Source organism: Salvelinus alpinus, chromosome 1 (genome assembly GCF_045679555.1).
Source record: "Salvelinus alpinus chromosome 1, SLU_Salpinus.1, whole genome shotgun sequence".
Lineage (NCBI taxonomy): Eukaryota > Metazoa > Chordata > Actinopteri > Salmoniformes > Salmonidae > Salvelinus > Salvelinus alpinus.
Genome location: NC_092086.1, coordinates 103,836,227 through 103,854,757, shown reverse-complemented (window position 1 = coordinate 103,854,757; position 18,531 = coordinate 103,836,227). Strand labels below are relative to the sequence as shown.

Genomic DNA, 18,531 nt, shown 5'->3' with positions numbered 1-18,531 from the left:
TCACTGTACAAAAAAAACACTGTGCAGTAATGTAGCACTCAACTTCCAACAGCCTATTTAACCATATTACAGTTAAAGAAATACAAAGTGATCAACTTAAATAGTTTTTATTTAAAATGCTTAAAAAAAAAGAAGAAACCCTGTCATGTCCCTTAAACGTGCAGTCTGCAAACTGGTACGGCTCTTAGTGCTTGTTCCCCACCACCCACCCTGTGCGTAGCCTGGATACCCGACAGTTCCTGTGTTCAACAACGCTACACTGGCCAGAGCAGAAACAGACTGGCACCCAGGCTCCCCTCTTAGTGTACTTCCAAAGTCCTTTGATCAATGGCCGACCATCCCATTCCCCTCCCACAAACAGTTCTCATGTGTGGCCCGGTTCCAGTTCGGTTAGTAGCTCATTCCCTTCGCCTCTGAAAGGACTAGATAGGTGAAAGCAATAAGACAATGGCTCCACCTGGCTCTCCAATAGGTTTAGAGGAGAGTCCATCACGTCGTTTTTACCGTTCCAGTCCTTTCATTAGACCTAAGGGCAGCAGGTGCTAGGGGAAGCGGGAACTTGATAGAACAGGGCCAGTGAGTGAGTGTGTTCTCCCACTCTGTGGTTGTGTTCTGTTTCTCTACTCTTCTCCCTGAAGTGTGCATTCGTTACTCCCCCTCAGATTTAAAAACAATGCAAAGGTGTAAGATATATGGTGAAAACTCCCATGTGAAGACCAATCAGTTTTTCTATATCCACAAGGGGGAGTCAATGAGCATACACTTTGGGGAGGTGAAGGGGGAAATCGGACAGCAGCATCTCTACCCCCTCCCCCTACCCTCTTCTCCCTCCCCCTACCCTCTTCTCCAGTGTTAAGCGCTGCCCGTCACTTCCAGTTGGCTGAAGGTTGTAATGAGGTTATAGTGAGACCTTTCTTCCTCTGTCAACTCCATGTTCCCTGGCCGTACCACTACAGCCACGTTCACACCAGCATCCTCCGCTGCCTTGGCCTCTGCAGGGAGGAACAAAACACACTACTGTAATAGCCTCCTCTCAGTCATCCATGTTCCCTGAGCTACAATAGGATCCCACAACAGCAGGCTTACTCAAGTCCCAGTCATGGTGTAACAACAGAGGCCCTAACCCTTGGTTTTAAGTGAACATTCTACACAACAAAGGAAAGCAGAACATGTGACATGGAGGCCTCATGGTGGTTGTGGTCCCAGCCCCTGAGGTAACTGTGTGACTCTCTATGCGTTAGCGCACCGCTACACTAACATGATGGCATCTGCATTCCCTCAGGGGTAGGCCCTCGCTGCAGTGCAGTGCAGCACTAATACAGTACCGATTTAACTCTGATACAACAGCCTTTCCAAATGCTATTCTGGATTAGTGCAGGGCTAGCTACATGGCTTTGTATATAAACATCTGGTCAATGTATTATTTATCTTCCTTCATGTTAACCAGTAGGTTATTGAGAACATGTGTGTACATAAAACAGTTCATAATATACTCAAATAAATAAAAGTTCAAATATGCCTATGGCCTAATGCTGGCTGGGTTGTTGTAGTTCAGGACAAGCCCTTTGACTAGCTAGTGGAAAAATCCACTGTTGAATTCAGGGTAACAGCTAAGGCTGGCAAGGCTTCGGAGGGTGATCCTGCTAAATAGAAAGGCTCTGGCTCAGTCTGATTTATGTAAATGACATTGTGTTAAACTAATCCGCCTGCTACAACACTTACCTCGTGTGACATCCGTCAGGAACATGATTTCTTCAGGCGGGCAGCCCATTCTCTCTGCAATCCTCACATAGCTTTTACTTTCTACTTTAGTGCCCATGTTGGTGTCGAAGTGGCCATCAAATAGCTGAAAGGATAGAGAACATCTGAATTTAGCTGGGAGTGTATTACAATGTAGATTAGTGTGTGTTCTAAACAGGTGTATAAAAGAGAAGACTTCCTTACATCTAGTACGTCTCCCTCTACAGAGTATCCAAACAGTAGTTTCTGAGCCTCCACACTGCCAGAGGAGTAGATATAGACCTTCAGGCCCTGCCGTCTCCACCTCCTGATGGACGGTACCACGTCCTGGTACACCCTGGTTCACACACACACACCTTAGTAATCCTGTCTTTTCATCGGGATGAGTCATCGGGTTTGAAGGTGACATTTGGAAGAAATGCAACAGGACTTGATCCTCCCACAGGCGGTTTAGAAGCCATCACCTTGAGCACAATAACATAGGGCTTCACAGCCTGTAGGCCTACATTCATGCAGGGAAGAATCTAATCTTGCAATCTGTGCACACATATCTCTGACTTATGTTAACCATGAAGTGAGGTCTATGGGAGATTTGCACTAAGATCGATTAAGGATTCATCCCTCCTACAATAGTACCCTCAGACAGTAGTAACCTTTAGTCATTTTCAGCAGACGCTCTTAGGTTAAGTGCCTTGCTCAAGGGCACAGAGATTTTTCACCTAGTTGGCTCAGGGCTTCGAACCACCGACCTTTAAGTTACAGGCCCAACGCTCTTAACCGCTAGGCTACCTGCCGCCAGTAACCTCCTACATCCCTCACAGCCCCACCCGTCCAATAGAAGGAACACTCCCAGCTACTTACTCGCCTTTGATTCTCCCGGCAGCGTAGGCCGCCCTCCACATGTGTCCCTGCAGCTGTTTCAGAGCCGTGGACTTCCTGTCCGAAGCCATCTGCCACAGCACGTTGTCCACCACCTCCCTGATGGCTTTCTCCTCGTCCGTGTGCCCAGACTGGTCCAGGGAGTGCTGCGCACACGCTCGGTGCAGACGCAGGTCCTCTTCAACCTAACATGATGACCGTCACAGGACATGGTCAATCAGGTCATGTTCATTAGGAAGCAGGGTTCGATTACACATTGACAACGCTTGGGGTTGTCCAACATAGATATATTAACTGACATTTACGGGGCTTGTTTGGTGCATTGATATTTCAAGGCTGGCCTCTGCCCTCCATAAACCACCCCCATCAAGGATGGAGACAGGCAGCTCCTGGCAGACAGGAAACTGTTCATTCCAGTCAATTACATATGGAAATCACCATGCTATAATGAGAACTGATTATTGTTCTGCCTTCTACAATTCAGTAAGCTCATTGGAGAAAAGATCTCATAGCTCAATTCACAGACTTCCTGGCTTCATATCTTATTGAGGAACCTAATAATGTTAACTAATTTACTGTAATCTGTTTGTCTATGAATGTAGATAGCGTGCCATGAACTATGTCAGTGTCCATCAACCCCCTGGTTCTGGTCCCTCAGATGACCGATCTAGTCAGCTTTCAAGTGCAAGTTTTGATTTTAGGCAAGTTGTCCTCAAAAGGAGTTAAACCACCTTAGTTTGCCAGTCCCTGGTGAAAAGAAAGCAGCATCCTGTAGTAGCCAGTGAATATGAGTGCAGCTCTAAAAGCTTGTCTCCTGCACTCACATCATCCCATATGACTTCTATGGTCGGTAGCTAATCAAATACACCCATTATCTGTGACCTACATAGCTATATATATATATATGTGCTAAACCCAAACCCACTGGATTACAGCAAACAATGAAAACACAGGAAATCTAAAATCCATGTAGGCCTAGCTCTTCAGAAGAAAAGAAAAACATTGTTTAAATATGTTCCACTGTAAATCCATGCAGTTAAAACAGATGACAATAAGTTAGCTACACGAGATGAGGTTGCTATGGCTGTTGACACCAAACTCTGAACAGCAGAGTCGTTTAATGTACTAATCTGTACTAATCATACCACACAAGCAATCATTAACTGGTTCAACAAATCAAAATGTACAGGTTTTCTACCTAAATTAATGCATGGGAGTTGCATATTCTGTCTGAGATTGTGTGCAGTCAGTCACTGCTGACTGGTCATCATTTTCCACAGTTTGCAGCAAACCAGTTACCTGTTTCTTAAGGAGATGCACGTCTTGTTTGCATTCATCTTCTTCCCAGTGCGCCGACAGATACTCCTCGAGATGATCTTTGATGTATGGGAATAAAATGTCCTATAGTAGAGAAATAGCACAGTTAGCATGTAGCTAGCTAGCAGTCAAACCATCAGTCTACCACAAAAGCCATGCATTTGTCTCGGTTTGTTGTCCTAGCTACCTTTACAAACGTTATTGGTGTCGTAGTTCCTTCAATATCCAGCAAAAGTGCGGTAGTGTTTTCAGGGATTGAAACACTGGCCATTTTCCTGTCTGAAGCCGTCTACTGTAGTTAGTAGCTAACTGTTAGCTCAGCTATCTAACGCTACCCAGGCTGGAGAAACGCGAGCAATCCCTAACAGGGGACTACCAATTCCTTTCCAAATATATATTTTTTAGGTTACTTTTCAATTAGCTATTGTTGGGTAGAGCAGACTCGTCAGCACACATAAAGCAGCCAGACCCATTGAACGTGCTCAATAAGAGCGTGCATAAGAGCAAAGAAAGTCTTCTGTTTCCAGGAAGGCGTGATAATGACGACCACGAGGGTAAAGCACCATGGAATGCTACACATAAAATATTAAATGACAAAACCAAACATTTAGCTAGGTTAGGAAAATAAAAAAAGGACACTGTGTGCTGAAATATCATAACATTGCTAATTTCGCTACAATAGTTTTATTTACTGGTGGGTGGGGCACAGACATGGGCCATGCGCAGTCGAATGTGTCATTCCACATATTCTAGAATGTGTGAAGCGTTGTATAACCATATCAAGAGATTCTCTGCTCTGTCGTAGCTAATTATAAGGCCAGTGTTTGAGCACAACATGTGTACAGTGCTTTCAATATCTTTGGCTGGTACTGTATGAGTATGACAGGTGTGACATGGCTAGCTAGTTAGTGGTGGGCGCTAGTAGTACGTTATAAAAAAAAAACTTCGTTAGTAGCGTTTAAATCGGTGACGTCACTCACTCTTGAGACCTTGAAGTAGTTTCCCTTGCTCTGCAAGGACCGCGGCTTTGGTGGAGCCATAGGCAACGATGTTTCGAGTGCCACTGTCTGAAAAGTAAACCTAGATGGCGACAGAGCCACATGCGTTTGCGCAGATATCATACTCTCCTGGGTAAATATTACAGTATCTAACAGAAGTGTTTGCAGAGATGTTTGAAACCTCTGTTCAGTCTCTTTTGGTGTTTGTTGATAATAATGGAAATCATATGCAGTATTTCGTTTTGAGGCAACAAAAAGGTAATTTACTGTGTTGCTTTTAATTTTCGAACAAGAATGAAGAAAGTAAAATCAGAGATTTTAGAATAAAATGCCATTGGTAAAAAAAATATTAAACCCAGGAAGTTGTTTGTAATGATGATAATCTGTGATCAACTTTAACATTACCAATCAGCAATTTACGTAAAAAGTGCTTGTAGCAAAGACAACAGCGCCCCCCCCCCCACTGAGCCGCCGCAACCAAACCACATCATCTGCGTCACTCCCCGCCACCCAGTCCACCCTTGATGTCAGCCATTTTACATAGCAATCGCGACTGAATTCGTCCCAAAAAGTATTTAGCAATCAGGCCTAACGTTAAATACACATTTCTGTTTAACAACCGGGTGACATTCGAAAATGGAGACCGAAGGCCAGGTTGACTTCAGTACAGACGAGTTTCCAGAGGGGTCCAAGATAAATGCAAGCAAAAACCTGCAGGATGACGGGTAAGCGGCTTGACGTTAGCCTAGCTAGCTACTTTCAGCAAGAGTAGCTAGCTAGTAGGTGTAGCTAACCAGCTAGTGTTATTTCTGCCAGCTGGAGACAACTTACGTCATCTTTGATTCAAACGTAGCGTGTTATTGGAGTGGTAACACGCTAATGTGTATTAGGTTACTAGCCAATGTTAGCCAGTCCCTGTTGTGATCATGCATGGCTAGCTAACGTTAGCAAACTAACTGGCGTCATGTCATTCAGGCCAAGTTCCCTAAGTGGGCAAACGGGGTTGGCTATGTGCTGTGAAACATGTTGTCACCGCGTTATTTGTAGCTAACTAGTTTATAATCAGATTGATGTCGTGTTTGTTATTGGCGCTCTTTTTTTCTCTTGCACTACGTTAACGTTATTGATGGTTTTTCGAATTCTGACAGATAGAACAATAGCTACACATGTCCTGTACATGTACTCGGTGGCCACCCAAGCTAGAATCAGGTGTGTGTAGTAGCTAGTTAGATACAGTTCACTGATCTAGCTGTTGCCTTTTATAGCTAACCGTTCTAGACAGTTTGAATCGTTTGGCCTAATCAGCTTGCTGGTGACAACAGCTTGACCTAAAGTAAATGAGTCATTTATATAACTAGGCAAGTCAGTTAAGAACAAAGTCATAGCTAGTGACTCAGGTTGTTAGGGATGTATAACAAGGATGTAGTTATGACTGATAGACTGCATTTGTCTCCTTGATTCTCCATTCACAGCAAGATGTTCATTGGAGGGCTCAGTTGGGACACCAGCAAAACAGACCTCACGGATTACCTGTCGAAGTTTGGAGAGGTTCTGGACTGCACCATCAAAACAGACCTGATGACTGGCCGGTCCCGGGGCTTCGGCTTTGTTCTCTTCAGAGACTCAGAGAGTGTAGACCGGGTAAGCACTAGAACAGACTCACTGAGCAGAGAACAGGACAGGCTGTCTCTTCTTGCTCTCTTAATTCTGAACAAAATAGTTTCAAGACATACATAGTTGGCATCCACTCACATCACTTGATCACACACACCCTGTTTCACTGACACATTATCCTGTATGCAGGTGTTGGAGCTGAAGGAGCACAAGCTGGACGGGAAGCTAATCGATCCAAAGAGGGCCAAAGCCATGAAGGGGAAGGAACCGCCCAAGAAGGTGTTTGTCGGAGGCCTCAGCCCAGACACCCCGGAGGAGGAAATCAGGGATTACTTTGGCGCTTTTGGAGATGTAAGAGAGTGACAGAATGAGTGCACTGTCAACGTATTCGTATGTTTTATTCTACGTTTTTAGATATGGTAAACCCACACTTTTAGGAAGCTGTAAGTCCACTGAGCGAGTGTGGCAATGGAGCTAGAGCTGATGCTATTGTATAATTTACCGCCTTCACATGGTACAAAGACTGAGAGATACGCAGAATTGTATGATTACTGTCTTCATTAGCCACTGAGAGAAACTTTGTTTCCAGATTGACAGCATCGAGCTTCCCATGGACACCAAAACCAACGAGCGACGTGGGTTTTGCTTCGTGACCTACTGCGAGGAGACTCCTGTTCAAAAGCTGTTGGAGTGCAGATACCACCAAGTTGGGAGTGGAAAGGTAGCTGGATTCCGCTTATTCACAATGACCATTTGAACGCTGTTACACATCTTGCGCTGATAGGCAAAGCTATTATTTCTATGCTATTGAACCAACTTAGTTTAGACAGCCATTTTGAAGAATGTTGGCAGTCAAATAACATGTGACTGTAGGTACTTGAAGAAAGTGTCATCACTGTTTTCCACAAGTGTCTTGGTTAATGGGCTGATTTCTCTGCAGTGTGAAATCAAAGTGGCCCAGCCCAAAGAAGTGTATAGACAGCAGCAACAACACAGAGGAGAGAGGGGAGGCTACGAAGGAGGGAGAGGAGGTGGAGGATACAGGGGCCGGGGACGAGGAGGTACATCTACCCTATGACACTGAAGAATGCAAATCTTTTTTCCCCCCTATCATTATTTATTCTTCCAATAAGAAATTTCTTGTGTGGCATTTGACACATGCAACAATGACAGTACTGACAACTGAAAAGGGCATGCATTACAGTACATTGAAAAGAAAATCAAGACATACAATTGTCTTTGAAACTACAATATAGGCTTGTCACACTGAAACTCTCCATTGTCTCTGTGCAGGTCAGAGTAACTACAACCAAGGTTACAACGGCTACTACAGCCAGAACTATGGTAGCTACGGCAATGGATACAACCAGGGCTACAATGGCTACGCAGGCTATGACTACTCTGGCTACAACTATAATAGTTATGGTTATGGACAGGGATACGACGACTACAATGGTAAGCTACACTATTGATGCCAACTATCGAAACAAGCAGTGCCTTTCAGCCCCCAACAACAACTCATGTACTTCTAGCTAAGACAACAGGTGGAAAAAAGTATCCTTGTATGTAATCAATAGCTCTGGAAAAAAATAAAACAGATGTCTGTAATGCTGCCTGCCTTGGGTCTCTTTGCTCTGGTGCATGTTTGTGAGGGGTCCTCCATATCCAGGCAATGCACTTTTATTTTACGGGGAACACTTGCAACATTAATAATCATTCAGCCCATGTAAAGTTCTAAGATTACATTTGTATTGCACACACTTCTGAGAGTACTTGTAGTTCAATTCCTGGGTATATAAAGTAAAACACAGCTGAGCTGTATAGAGTTTTTGGTACATATGTCTTGACACATGATTGTGCATATCAATACTGATACAATAACATTCAATTTGAAAGTCCAAGCAAAAATAACACAACTGGGTAAACAAACACTGCAGACTACATCCTACTGATATGTGATTACTGCTGCCATTTACCCCCCAAAATTAAAGTGAACTTGAAAAAACTCCCATGTCAACTAAACTCCATTGATAAAACCTTGATAGGATTTCCTTTTGCTACGTTTTTGTTTAGTTAGCCTGTGACACTCATCTTCCTGACCTCTAACCCTTGACCTTCCCATAGGCCAGCAGAGCAGCTATGGGAAGGCCTCTCGAGAGGTCACAACCCACCAGAACAACTACCAGCCTTACTGAGCTGATCCAACAGGACCTGCTTAGAATTCTGGTAAGACCACACTCCCACCTAAGGCTTGACTTTTAAAACAAAACTTCAAAATTTAAAGATCAATAGACACTAAATAATTACTCTAAAACCTATCATGAGAGAAAGCAAGTGGTTACTATTACGATGCACACCCCCATTTTGACAAAACTAAAAAGTAATGTCTATAGATCTTTAATTACAAAAATGCTTGTGCAGCGTTTTATTTTTATTAAGCTCTCCAGAAAAAAAAGTAAGCTTTTTTTCTGTAGATTCTCCTTTTTTCCCTTGCTTTTTAACAGGTGTTCATAAGGAAATAACATAAAGAGACTTGATAGCATTGTTAACAGGTAAAGTACTGCTAAGGGTACAGAGTAAGGACCTATCCTTAGTTTTCCTTTTCCTAACTCTGATGTTGTACCTTGTTTGTACCTGCCAGCGGGGACTTCATTGCAGGCCGTGTGTCGCCTGATCACGACAATCTCTGGGCGACGCACATAGCGGGCAGAGAGCACGGCATGCACAAGAAAACGCTGTCCTGTGGTATGGTCTCTTCACACTTCCTGTAACCAGCGATAAACAAAAAGAAACATAAGAGAAAGGAAATTAATCTCTTTTCAGTTTTTAAAGTGTTTGCTATAACGATTTGTCTGAAATTGATTTTTTACAGGATATTAATATGAAAGTGTAAAAATGTACTTTGACTTGTATTTGTGTATTCTCTTAATTTTAGTGGTCTTGTTTCAGTTCTGGACCTTCAGTGTTTTTTCTATAATGAACCCCTTTCTTAAATTGCTAAAACTCATGATTGCTTTTTCTTTATAGCCCTTAGAGAACTTCACTTGATAAACACCCCAAAACTTTTTTTTTTTTTTTTTTACTTAGGTGTTAAAGATCATATGTAAACCAGCTTTATGATGCCATAAAAAGCTGACAACTCAAAATATATTATGAGCTATTTGTGTATCTGGCTTTAAATGTCCATCAAATTTGTTATCTTTTAGTTAGGGTCACATTTGGGCTTGCTCCTTAATGGTGAAATTTACCCACCAATTCATTGGAGCTGAAGCTTTTGCTGGCCGGTGAGCTGTTACAGGACTGGTTACAGAACCTTGGTGAAGCTGAGTTCTACACGTGATCTTTAAAACGGAATGGAGAAAAATAAACGAATAGTTTAAGTTGACGACACAAGCAGAAGTTAAACAGTGAAACGTGCAAGGTTCACTGTGCCCTGCAGAGCTCCAAAGTTGGTAACATCTGTGTTGTGTTGTGTCCTTGTTTGCAGACGGGCTGGCTGGAGAATGACCCTGTACCCAGGTGGAAGCGTTGGGGGCTGAATCCTGTCCTGTCCTCAGATCAGCTCATGTTTTAAACACCAGGCCCTTATTTCGTTGTCCTCCTCTCCCTGAGTTGAAGCTGGCATGCAGCGTGTCTGACTTTGTAAATAGCGAGATTGCTGCTTTTTGGTTCCAGTCCCCCCCTTCCCTTTATCTTGTAGGTCTAGGTTTCATTTCATCGTGATTTAATGTGTTCTTATTACCTTGATTTTCAATTTGTCCAGCCTTTCTTTTAAACTTGGATTTTCTGCCGTTTTGTTTGATAAAGGGATTATTAAAGAGGGTACAAAACTCAAGAGCTTGACTTTGTAGTACTTGATATTCTGTTTTGCATTTCATAACACCGAACAATAGCTTCCGCGTCATTCATTGACTTGAACATTTAGGCCTGTAGGTACAACTTCAGCCTAGGTGCAGTAATCGTTACACAACTTGATTCACACAACACTAAGAGTTTGTTTATCGTGACATGAGAATAAACCCTGCCATATTTTCTAGATCTGTTTAGAGATATTATTGCGTATGGAACCTGTCAAATTCAGTCGGTGCGAAAAAGATCAACCTGTTGTCATACAAACCAGACGGTTATATAACATACTGCAGTGCAATACGTTTCAAAGCATAGCAAAAGTTGTTCTATTTGAGAATTGCTTTTAATAGTCTAGAAATACACCTCCCTGAAGCTAGTCCCACCATTTTATACATGACGCCATTATGTTTACGTAGGTGGCTAGCAAAATAGCAAGCTGCCAACAGCTGGTATCTTGCAAACATATACTAGATAAAGTAGTACAGTTGGTAATTGTCAGCAAAAGCAGAGTGAGTGGTTATCTGTTGTGACTATTTGTTTTATGCCTAGAGTCTAGTCTTTAGCAACCTACTAACCTGGGGCAAAATAGGAGTCCCATTTCGAACACAAACAAGACAGACGAGAGACAGTCAGCAGCTGTAGTACGCTCGCGTTAGCAGGCAACCTCGACAGCAGCTGATTAGCTAGCTACCTTTAGCAATTTGTGCAACATAAAAAAAAAATGTCGGACCTTGAAACCAGCGAAGATCCAACTGTGGTGAAAATGGAGGAGGACGGAGAGGCTAGCACCGAGGAGCAGACACCGACTGTTGCAGAGGGCGGCCAGGCAGGAGAATCCGAGGGATCAAAGATTGATGCCAGCAAAAACGAAGAGGATGAGGGGTGAGTGAGACCGCTAACTAGCTAGCCTAATGTTAGATAACTGTCGTTCCCTATATGGCTAGCTAGTTAGCTCAGTTTTGAAGAAGGGACAAGTAACTAATTGTTATAATTTTGACATTTCCTCGCATCGTTGGTAAACTTAAATGAGAAATAACTTGAGTTGAATGCCAATACCTAAATATTACAGAGTGCTGATGATGTAGGGATGGATGATCCCTTCAGGGCAGGTCAGTCAGGTCAGCAGCATCACTGTCTCCCTGTTGTTGTGGCTGTTATCCTTCAGTTCTCAGGCGACCAGAAACTTCCATTTTGCTTACATAGACAGACGGTGCTTGCTGGATTTAGAGTTGTGTATGTGAGAAATGGATGTAGAAATATGATCATGCTAGGCAGATACTGGGGTGGCCTAGGGATGCTGTCTCTAGGTACGTTTTAGTGACGACCTGGGAGATGTTAGTTAAATCATCGACTACAAACATACAGCTTGTAAAAGCTACTGCATTATCAGATGATGTATTTGCTAATTGTCATAATCATAGCTATAATGATAACGTTGACCCTAAACCAGGACTTTGGCTATGTTCCCTCTCTAAAGGCTTTAACACTTTCTTTCCTTTCCTTCTTTCCTACTGATGGGTGAAAGGAAAGCATATGAGAAAAGGAAATTATTAGAGAGAATTGGAACACAGCTGCAGTCTGAGAATTTGTATGCAGAATGGAAATATCCGTATCTGTCTCAAAATGCAGGAAAATGTTTGTTGGTGGTCTGAGCTGGGACACAACAAAGAAGGATTTGAAGGATTACTTCTCCAAGTTTGGGGAGGTGGTAGACTGCACCCTGAAGCTTGACCCCATGACAGGCCGGTCCCGAGGGTTCGGCTTTGTTCTGTTTAAAGCAGCTAACAGCGTTGATAAGGTATTCCTGATTGTGTTCAATGGTATTGATCATGCTGGATGATTGTGATAGATTATTTTATATCTATCTCTCTTATATAGTGTGAATATGGTATTACATTTACATTTTAGTCAAATAGCAGAAGCTGTTATCCAGAGCGATTTACAGGAGCAATTAGGATTAAGTGCTCAAGGGCACATCAACAGATTTTTCACCTAGTATGCTCGGGGATTCGAACTAACAATGTTCTGGTTACTGTCCCAGCGCTCTTAACCTCTATAGCATGGCAGCAATGGGATGGGAATCTTTTTTTGTCTATCAGTTTCTTTATTATAATGATGTTTTATCTCTGGCTTGCCTCTGGTAGGTGGTTTTACAGAAGGACCACAAGCTGAATGGGAAGGTGATCGACCCTAAGAAGGCCAAGGCCATGAAGAACAAGGAGCCCATCAGAAAGGTCTTTGTAGGAGGTCTTTCTCCAGACACTCCAGAGGAGAAGATCAGAGAATATTTCGGTGCCTTTGGAGAGGTAGGCTACTACAGTAGACTTACATATATATATATATATTTTTTTAATATTACGTTGTCAGATGTTCTGTAGAGTTTGCTAGCCTGGGTGCCATTTTGAATGATCGGATCAGACCAAACTAGTTAGCGGAACGAGCTGATATTGAGTGTTCGTTTCCTCACGAGTTGACAAGCCTTCTAAACATTGAAACCTTGCTGAATAAGAAGTTATTATATTCCTCTGTTGTCTGTGTGAACAGGTGGAGTCCATTGAGCTCCCCATGGAAACCAAAACCAACAAGAGACGAGGCTTCTGCTTCATCACCTTCAAAGAGGAGGAGAGAGTGAAGAAGATCATGGAGAAAAAGTACCATAATATAGGATTAAGCAAGGTACAGTACATCATGGCTTACCCTGCTAATACTACCCACAGAATATGTTTGGTAGCTCAAAACAAGTTTTACATTGCCTTCAATGCATGTTTTTCGATGGCATTTCCTTGCCAGGTCCAGTTGGTGATCTATTAGTATTATTAATGAGAATACACTGCAGTGTAATGTCAGTCAGAGTTTGACGCTTTAAAGCATGGTTATTGAAATGTTTTATTCCTGTCTTCAGTGTGAGATTAAGGTGGCCATGTCCAAGGAGCAGTACCAGCAGCAGCACTGGGGGGGAGGAGGCAGGGGGGGATACCCCTCCAGGCCTCCCGGCAGACAGGGTAAGTTGGCTGGATAGAATAGGTCGTTTCCTGCACCAATACTTTGCATATATTTAGTAGTACTGTATTACATTTGAGTAATGATATGTATGATGTTGTTTGTTAAATCGTATGTTTTTGGTCAATTCAATAATACCAAATGGACAATTTGTTGTATTTCAGGACCCAATCAGAATTGGAACCAGGGATATGGCAACTACTGGAACCAAGGTTACGGCAACAACTACGGCAATTATGGCTACAACAACCAAGGCTACGGTGGCTATGATTACTCTGGTTACAACAACTATTACGGCGGATATGGTGACTACAGCAGTATGTAATCTTTTTGGTGAAGACACACTAAGAAAACAATGTACTTATTAAGTATGTAAATAACGTGTATGTATGGATAATTTGACAATGGACTTTTTTTCTCTTTAATCTTTAATCTTATTGATTAACTGTATGGTTTATATTTGAGTGAAATTCCATCATGCTGTACATGCTGTAAATAAATATAAAAAAATGACATTAAAACCAACAATATTGTTAAAAACGCATTACTTTTATTCATTGTTTTCCGTTTCCTAAATTACTAAATATTCAACACAACAAAGGAAATATGTCATGAAAATCACAGATTTTGAATATGTACTACTATCTTATCTAAGAGCTAGAACTATCATTTACTCATATAATTATGTTTTTTCTGTATGTGTTTGTGTCCAATCAGCAGACCAGCAGGGTGGTTATGGGAAGTCCCCCAGGCGAGGTGGTCACCAAAACAATTACAAGCCGTATTGATGTAACAGAAGTTCCACACACGCAGACAGGTATGTTTTATAAGTCAGCTACAACAAACCTAGAAAAAGTGCAATGTATCTACTTCTGTATAATAATAATAATAAACCCTCATAATGTTTTTCTCTTTATAATTTTTCACAGCACCTGAAAAGTGCTTTACAGTAGTCTTAACATAGAGGCTACAGTCTTTTTTTGGTGAATTATTTCTGCTGCCTCTTATGAGCCATTTTGTAACTGTAAAGTTAACAGGTATAGTACTACTATTACTACAGTAAAATGGATACCAAGAGTTAAGGATTTACAAGGGAAAAGAGAGTGAAAGAGAGAAAATAATAATGTTGTCTCCTAACTCTGACATATACCTTGTTTGTACCTGCCAGCGGAGCTTCCTTGCAGGCCATGAGCTGACCTCCCCGGTACTCTCTGGCCCGCTCAATGCGGACCGGGTACGAGAGGCGTACGCTCTCGAATGCTGCCATTTGGTATGGTCTTCCAACATCCTGTCTCAGCATTGTAAATAAAAACTAAGTGGGACATGTCCGGCTTTGTCCACTTTTTAAATTTTAATTTGTTTAATTTCTGTAATGTGTTTTTTTGTAATGTAAAACTTAAATACAAATTATGTAATTTTAATGACATTTTTTACAGGCCCTTACTCCCCCGTCAAGTAATGGTAAATTACAACATGATACTGAGAAAATAACTATTTACTTTTCAAAGGACACGGCTTTCTCTGGACTTTCCAGTGTCTTTTTCATTCCTAATCATACCTGTAATTCTTGCTTTTCTTTATTTAGCTCTTGTAGCAGTAATAGCCAGTAGTCCATGAGCTAAAACCTGGTTTGTACTTGGATGCTACTGCGTTGGAGAAGTGCGTTATTTTTGTACTTGTATTGTTTGCTTGTGTTACTGACAGCGGTGGGAAAACTTCTCCTTTTAAACGTTAATTTTCCTCTAACAAAATTCTCTTTTTAACCTTTTGAGAAAGTATCAAAGTATCTCTACGTTTCCTGGAAATTTGCATGTAATGATTTCTTTAATGTGTATCTTTTTGACCAATTGAAGGCTTTACTCATTGGTTTTGTATTTGGGCTTTGAACTCTTTAATTTGTCACACTTCAGGATTTCTAGCTTATGGACTAACTTGTTTTTAATTCTTAATTGTAAGACATATTTTTATCTATTGTGTTTTCTTAATGGAAATGGTAAAGACGGGATTCCTTTGACATTTAGTTGTAGCCCTACTAGTGTGCAGTAACCTTCATCATTAACAGTTTGACTTGTTTTGTCTTTTCCAGGATGGAAGATTGAAGGATATCTTGTGAAGGAGCGTTGGCAGACGAAGTGACAGGTTTCAGTCAAGAGTTTCCTTTATTATGGACGGCTTGAGACAGGACACAGTCAGAGTATTCAGTTGATCTACGCACATTGAATTTATGTTCAGTGTTGTATTTCGTTGTTTCTTCTTGCAAAGCTTTTAAAAGTTTCCTATTCGTCTTGTATTGAGTTACACTGTGTGAAAGGAATATATGCAGAATTATATTTAAGAGTTGATTATTCACTTACGCTCAGTGTTATCCCTTTTGTTAAATGTGTATAATATTCTATGTAAATTGCTTTTTGTTAAGGCATAAATTACCATTATTGAAACCCAAATAGGATTAGGATACTTAATTGTTCCCGAGGTGGAAATTTGTCTTCGATAAATAAAATTGGATTGGTCAGGGCCAGAAAATAAATGATTTATATTGCGGTCAAAAGCAAATGCAAATGGGCCCTTAAATAAATCTATATCCTTTATCGTAGTTATCACAAGTAAACATTTTGTTAATATATATTTGACATGGTACACAGAAATATAGAACATTCAGAAATCATCAAAACATTTAAATAAAAAAACGTATCTGAAATTGAAATGGATTGTTTTTTTACAGTGTGAACTGTTTGTTACATTAAGCTTTACCCTTGGACAGTATTATATTGCTAGTGGAGTGTAACTGTATACTGCAATGAAGTGAACTATTGTGGCCACCATTTCTAAAGCAGCAATCACCAGTTGAAACAATAACAAAGCGACTCCCCGCCCCTGTTTCGGTTAAAAGTTGAGGGATGGGGTTGGAGAAATGTAACTACTCAAATTCATAGACAGTGCGATGGATGAAAGGACTGACTATCCATGATATAGCATTTGTAGTTTTAACCATGGTTTGAGGATATAGTGTTTGTTTACATTTACTTTGTTTACAAACATTGAAGTAAAACAAGCTTATATCTTGGGTTCTGATGGTTGAACTAAGCTCATGAGGCATTTATAAGTTATATTCTTCAAGACTCAATGGGTATAAATCACAAAATGTATGTAGCAACTGCAGATTGCCCATTTAAGCACAAATATAAAGCATTCAATGCACCCTAATGCTGTGGGAAAAGGCCCCTTACCTGTATTATTTCTCGTGACAAAAATACACAATCAAATGTATCTACAAAAATTATGAAATGTATGTTATTAAACATCAAATGAACAGATATAATCTAAAAACAATCAAACACATTCCAGGACGCTTATTTACAGAAGTCATAATGTGAAATGTTATATTTCGTCACGTTACTATACACAATCCACCTTGAGCCTTGGGGAGAAGACCAGAATGAAACCACAGTTTCATCAAATTCAAAACATGACTGTTGGTGATCGTGGTTCATCCTATTCCTTTTAGCGAGAATGTAGTACTGTAGGAGTCTGTGAGGCAATTTAACTGGGGATGACACCTGTAGCAAACAGGATGATGAGGATGAGGATGATCAGAACTATCACTCCAATGATGATCATCATCTTGGCGTTCTTCCACCAGTACTTACGGGCTACCCGTGTAGATGTCCTCTGAAAGGAGTCTGCCTGAAAATTCAAGGAATTATGGAAGGTTAAGTCAAATATAATTGGGTTTCAAGCAAGTTTAAGCAGAAACAGACAGGCGAACCAGAATCATATTGGCTGTTCAACACCTTTCTCTAGACTAGAGGAACCACTACTTATCACCTCACCAGGATAAAGGATTAAAAAAATACTATTGTCTTTCTCTTATAATACTTACGGTTGCTTGTAGGTCATGTGTCTTGTCAACCAAGTCATCTAACCTCTCTCCCCTCTCCAGTACTTTGTTGATGTTGTCTTTGAGTATAACTTTAACTTCATTGACTTGGCCCTGCACTGAGTCCATCTTAGAGGAGGCTGGCTGTTGAGAACTGTAGTCAGCCTACAGAGAGGAAGAGGAGAGAATCTGCTCTGAATATTATCAATATATTAGGTATGACATACTGTAACCATAGTTTTCAGAATAACATGACACTTTGCTACTGTATGATAGACATTTTTATATCCATTTCACCACAGATCATCACACAGATGAAGAGAATGGAAAACCTGTGTTGTCCAGTGGGGAAATGTTAATCTGACTTCGCAAAAAAAACAAGACTCACCCATATCAATTCACACAAATACAGGAGCCAATACACAGGGCAGAATGCAATTCAATAACACTGGGATATACAGTATAATTTGAACATATCTGAAAGCAGGCCAAGCAAATATTGCTCTATCGCTCAGCCTCAGCCATTCCTGTATTGACACTCTCCCGACTAGACAGTTTTTTTCACTTCCTACAAAACAGCTAGGTCACTGCTTTCTTTAGTCCCAAAAGTTATTGGACTGTCAGACATTTACTTACACGGAAGTCACATGTAAATAACTATATTCACAGCCTAGCCTGCCTGACCCTGTTGTTTATAGTCTTTGTTCCTTTAATACCACTGCTCTACTCACCTTAGTGCTTATAGTTCAGATCATTAGTGTGCCCTCAAGGCATATGACTGCCTCACATTCACAGCTTCCACATGACAAAAGTAAATACACTTACCATGTCAGAACAAATTAATTTATCCACAAAACAAAGAACTACTCCACTTCAGAGGGTAAATGTTTCACAAAGATGTATTATCCAGACAAATTACTAGCATAGTAAATAAAGTAGAGACAAGTAAAATCTGCTTCAGACAGCTGTAGGTTGAGACACAGACGAACAGGCAGGTACAGACACAGGTTCCACACAGCGCTGCCCCTCCCTGTAGTTACACATTAACTACTTCTGCTGCACTGGAGCTCTACCATTGGCCCGACGTTAGTCACTCATCTCTTTACATAGAACTAGGATTAGTAGAATTGAGATTGCTCTGAAACCCCCCAGATGTCCATGGTCCACCCCATAGTGCACGTATAGCACTTGAGATAGAAACAAGATTTGGAGAAATTACATGACAAGCTGATCTTCTGAATTTGAATGCCCATTCTA

The 18,531-nt window shown here is 41.1% G+C and overlaps 4 protein-coding genes across 21 annotated transcripts; 2 read left to right on the top strand and 2 right to left on the bottom strand.

Annotated features, from left to right (window-relative positions):
* Positions 1–91: 91 nt before the first annotated feature.
* On the bottom strand, positions 92–9,309 carry LOC139537481 (enolase-phosphatase E1-like). 2 transcript variants are annotated; one of them, XM_071338853.1, is made up of 6 exons: positions 9,172–9,309; positions 3,919–4,020; positions 2,602–2,804; positions 1,945–2,077; positions 1,723–1,846; positions 92–992 (listed from the first exon to the last, which is right to left on the bottom strand). In XM_071338853.1, the coding sequence occupies exons 1-6, from the start codon at positions 9,199–9,201 to the stop codon at positions 853–855; spliced, it is 732 nt and encodes a 243-aa protein (XP_071194954.1). In that variant the 5' UTR covers positions 9,202–9,309; the 3' UTR covers positions 92–852. The 2 variants fall into 2 exon arrangements, with proteins under 2 accessions (XP_071194954.1, XP_071194947.1); XM_071338846.1 differs by lacking the exon at positions 9,172–9,309 and adding an exon at positions 4,124–5,321.
* Positions 5,423–10,383, top strand: LOC139537471 (heterogeneous nuclear ribonucleoprotein D-like). Of its 3 annotated transcripts, XR_011667545.1 has the most exons (9): positions 5,423–5,659; positions 6,407–6,575; positions 6,738–6,899; positions 7,138–7,269; positions 7,489–7,609; positions 7,842–8,003; positions 8,673–8,774; positions 9,190–9,293; positions 10,036–10,383. XR_011667545.1 is itself a non-coding variant. In XM_071338836.1 (8 exons), exons 1-7 carry the CDS (start codon positions 5,571–5,573, stop codon positions 8,741–8,743), a joined length of 906 nt encoding a protein of 301 aa, XP_071194937.1. In that variant the 5' UTR covers positions 5,423–5,570; the 3' UTR covers positions 8,744–8,774; positions 10,036–10,383. The 3 variants fall into 3 exon arrangements, 2 of the variants coding, with proteins under 2 accessions (XP_071194937.1, XP_071194927.1); XM_071338836.1 differs by lacking the exon at positions 9,190–9,293; XM_071338826.1 differs by having other exon boundaries at positions 9,190–10,383.
* Positions 10,384–11,118: 735 nt separating this feature from the next.
* hnrnpd (heterogeneous nuclear ribonucleoprotein D) lies at positions 11,119–16,095 on the top strand. Of its 15 annotated transcripts, XR_011667535.1 has the most exons (9): positions 11,119–11,279; positions 12,027–12,195; positions 12,542–12,703; positions 12,942–13,073; positions 13,300–13,399; positions 13,562–13,714; positions 14,115–14,214; positions 14,566–14,667; positions 15,484–16,095. XR_011667535.1 is itself a non-coding variant. In XM_071338808.1 (8 exons), exons 1-7 carry the CDS (start codon positions 11,119–11,121, stop codon positions 14,183–14,185), a joined length of 933 nt encoding a protein of 310 aa, XP_071194909.1. In that variant the 3' UTR covers positions 14,186–14,214; positions 15,484–16,095. The 15 variants fall into 15 exon arrangements, 12 of the variants coding, with proteins under 12 accessions (XP_071194909.1, XP_071194898.1, XP_071194878.1 ...); XR_011667534.1 differs by having other exon boundaries at positions 14,115–14,667; XR_011667533.1 differs by having other exon boundaries at positions 14,115–15,056.
* LOC139537495 (vesicle-associated membrane protein 8-like) lies at positions 15,534–18,292 on the bottom strand. The gene is made up of 3 exons (XM_071338880.1): positions 18,100–18,292; positions 17,278–17,439; positions 15,534–17,081 (listed from the first exon to the last, which is right to left on the bottom strand). Exons 1-3 carry the CDS (start codon positions 18,100–18,102, stop codon positions 16,938–16,940), a joined length of 309 nt encoding a protein of 102 aa, XP_071194981.1. The 5' UTR covers positions 18,103–18,292; the 3' UTR covers positions 15,534–16,937.
* Positions 18,293–18,531: the final 239 nt, after the last annotated feature.

Excerpts from the sequence above, each read along its gene's own strand:
- LOC139537495 (XM_071338880.1), bottom strand. Across the intron at positions 17,082-17,277 it reads CACATGACCTACAAGCAACC|GCAGACTCCTTTCAGAGGAC; the intron begins GTAAGTATTATA and ends TTGAATTTTCAG.
- LOC139537471 (XM_071338836.1), top strand. The coding sequence starts at position 5,571 with ATGGAGACCGAAGGCCAGGTTGACTTCAGTACAGACGAGTTTCCAGAG. Across the intron at positions 6,576-6,737 it reads ACTCAGAGAGTGTAGACCGG|GTGTTGGAGCTGAAGGAGCA; the intron begins GTAAGCACTAGA and ends TCCTGTATGCAG. Across the intron at positions 6,900-7,137 it reads ACTTTGGCGCTTTTGGAGAT|ATTGACAGCATCGAGCTTCC; the intron begins GTAAGAGAGTGA and ends CTTTGTTTCCAG.
- LOC139537481 (XM_071338846.1), bottom strand. The coding sequence starts at position 4,207 with ATGGCCAGTGTTTCAATCCCTGAAAACACTACCGCACTTTTGCTGGAT. Across the intron at positions 2,078-2,601 it reads GCCGGGAGAATCAAAGGCGA|GGTGTACCAGGACGTGGTAC; the intron begins GTAAGTAGCTGG and ends TGTGTGAACCAG. Across the intron at positions 1,847-1,944 it reads TAGAGGGAGACGTACTAGAT|CTATTTGATGGCCACTTCGA; the intron begins GTAAGGAAGTCT and ends CTATCCTTTCAG.
- hnrnpd (XM_071338720.1), top strand. The coding sequence starts at position 11,119 with ATGTCGGACCTTGAAACCAGCGAAGATCCAACTGTGGTGAAAATGGAG. Across the intron at positions 12,704-12,941 it reads ATTTCGGTGCCTTTGGAGAG|GTGGAGTCCATTGAGCTCCC; the intron begins GTAGGCTACTAC and ends CTGTGTGAACAG. Across the intron at positions 13,715-14,114 it reads CGGATATGGTGACTACAGCA|CAGACCAGCAGGGTGGTTAT; the intron begins GTATGTAATCTT and ends GTGTCCAATCAG.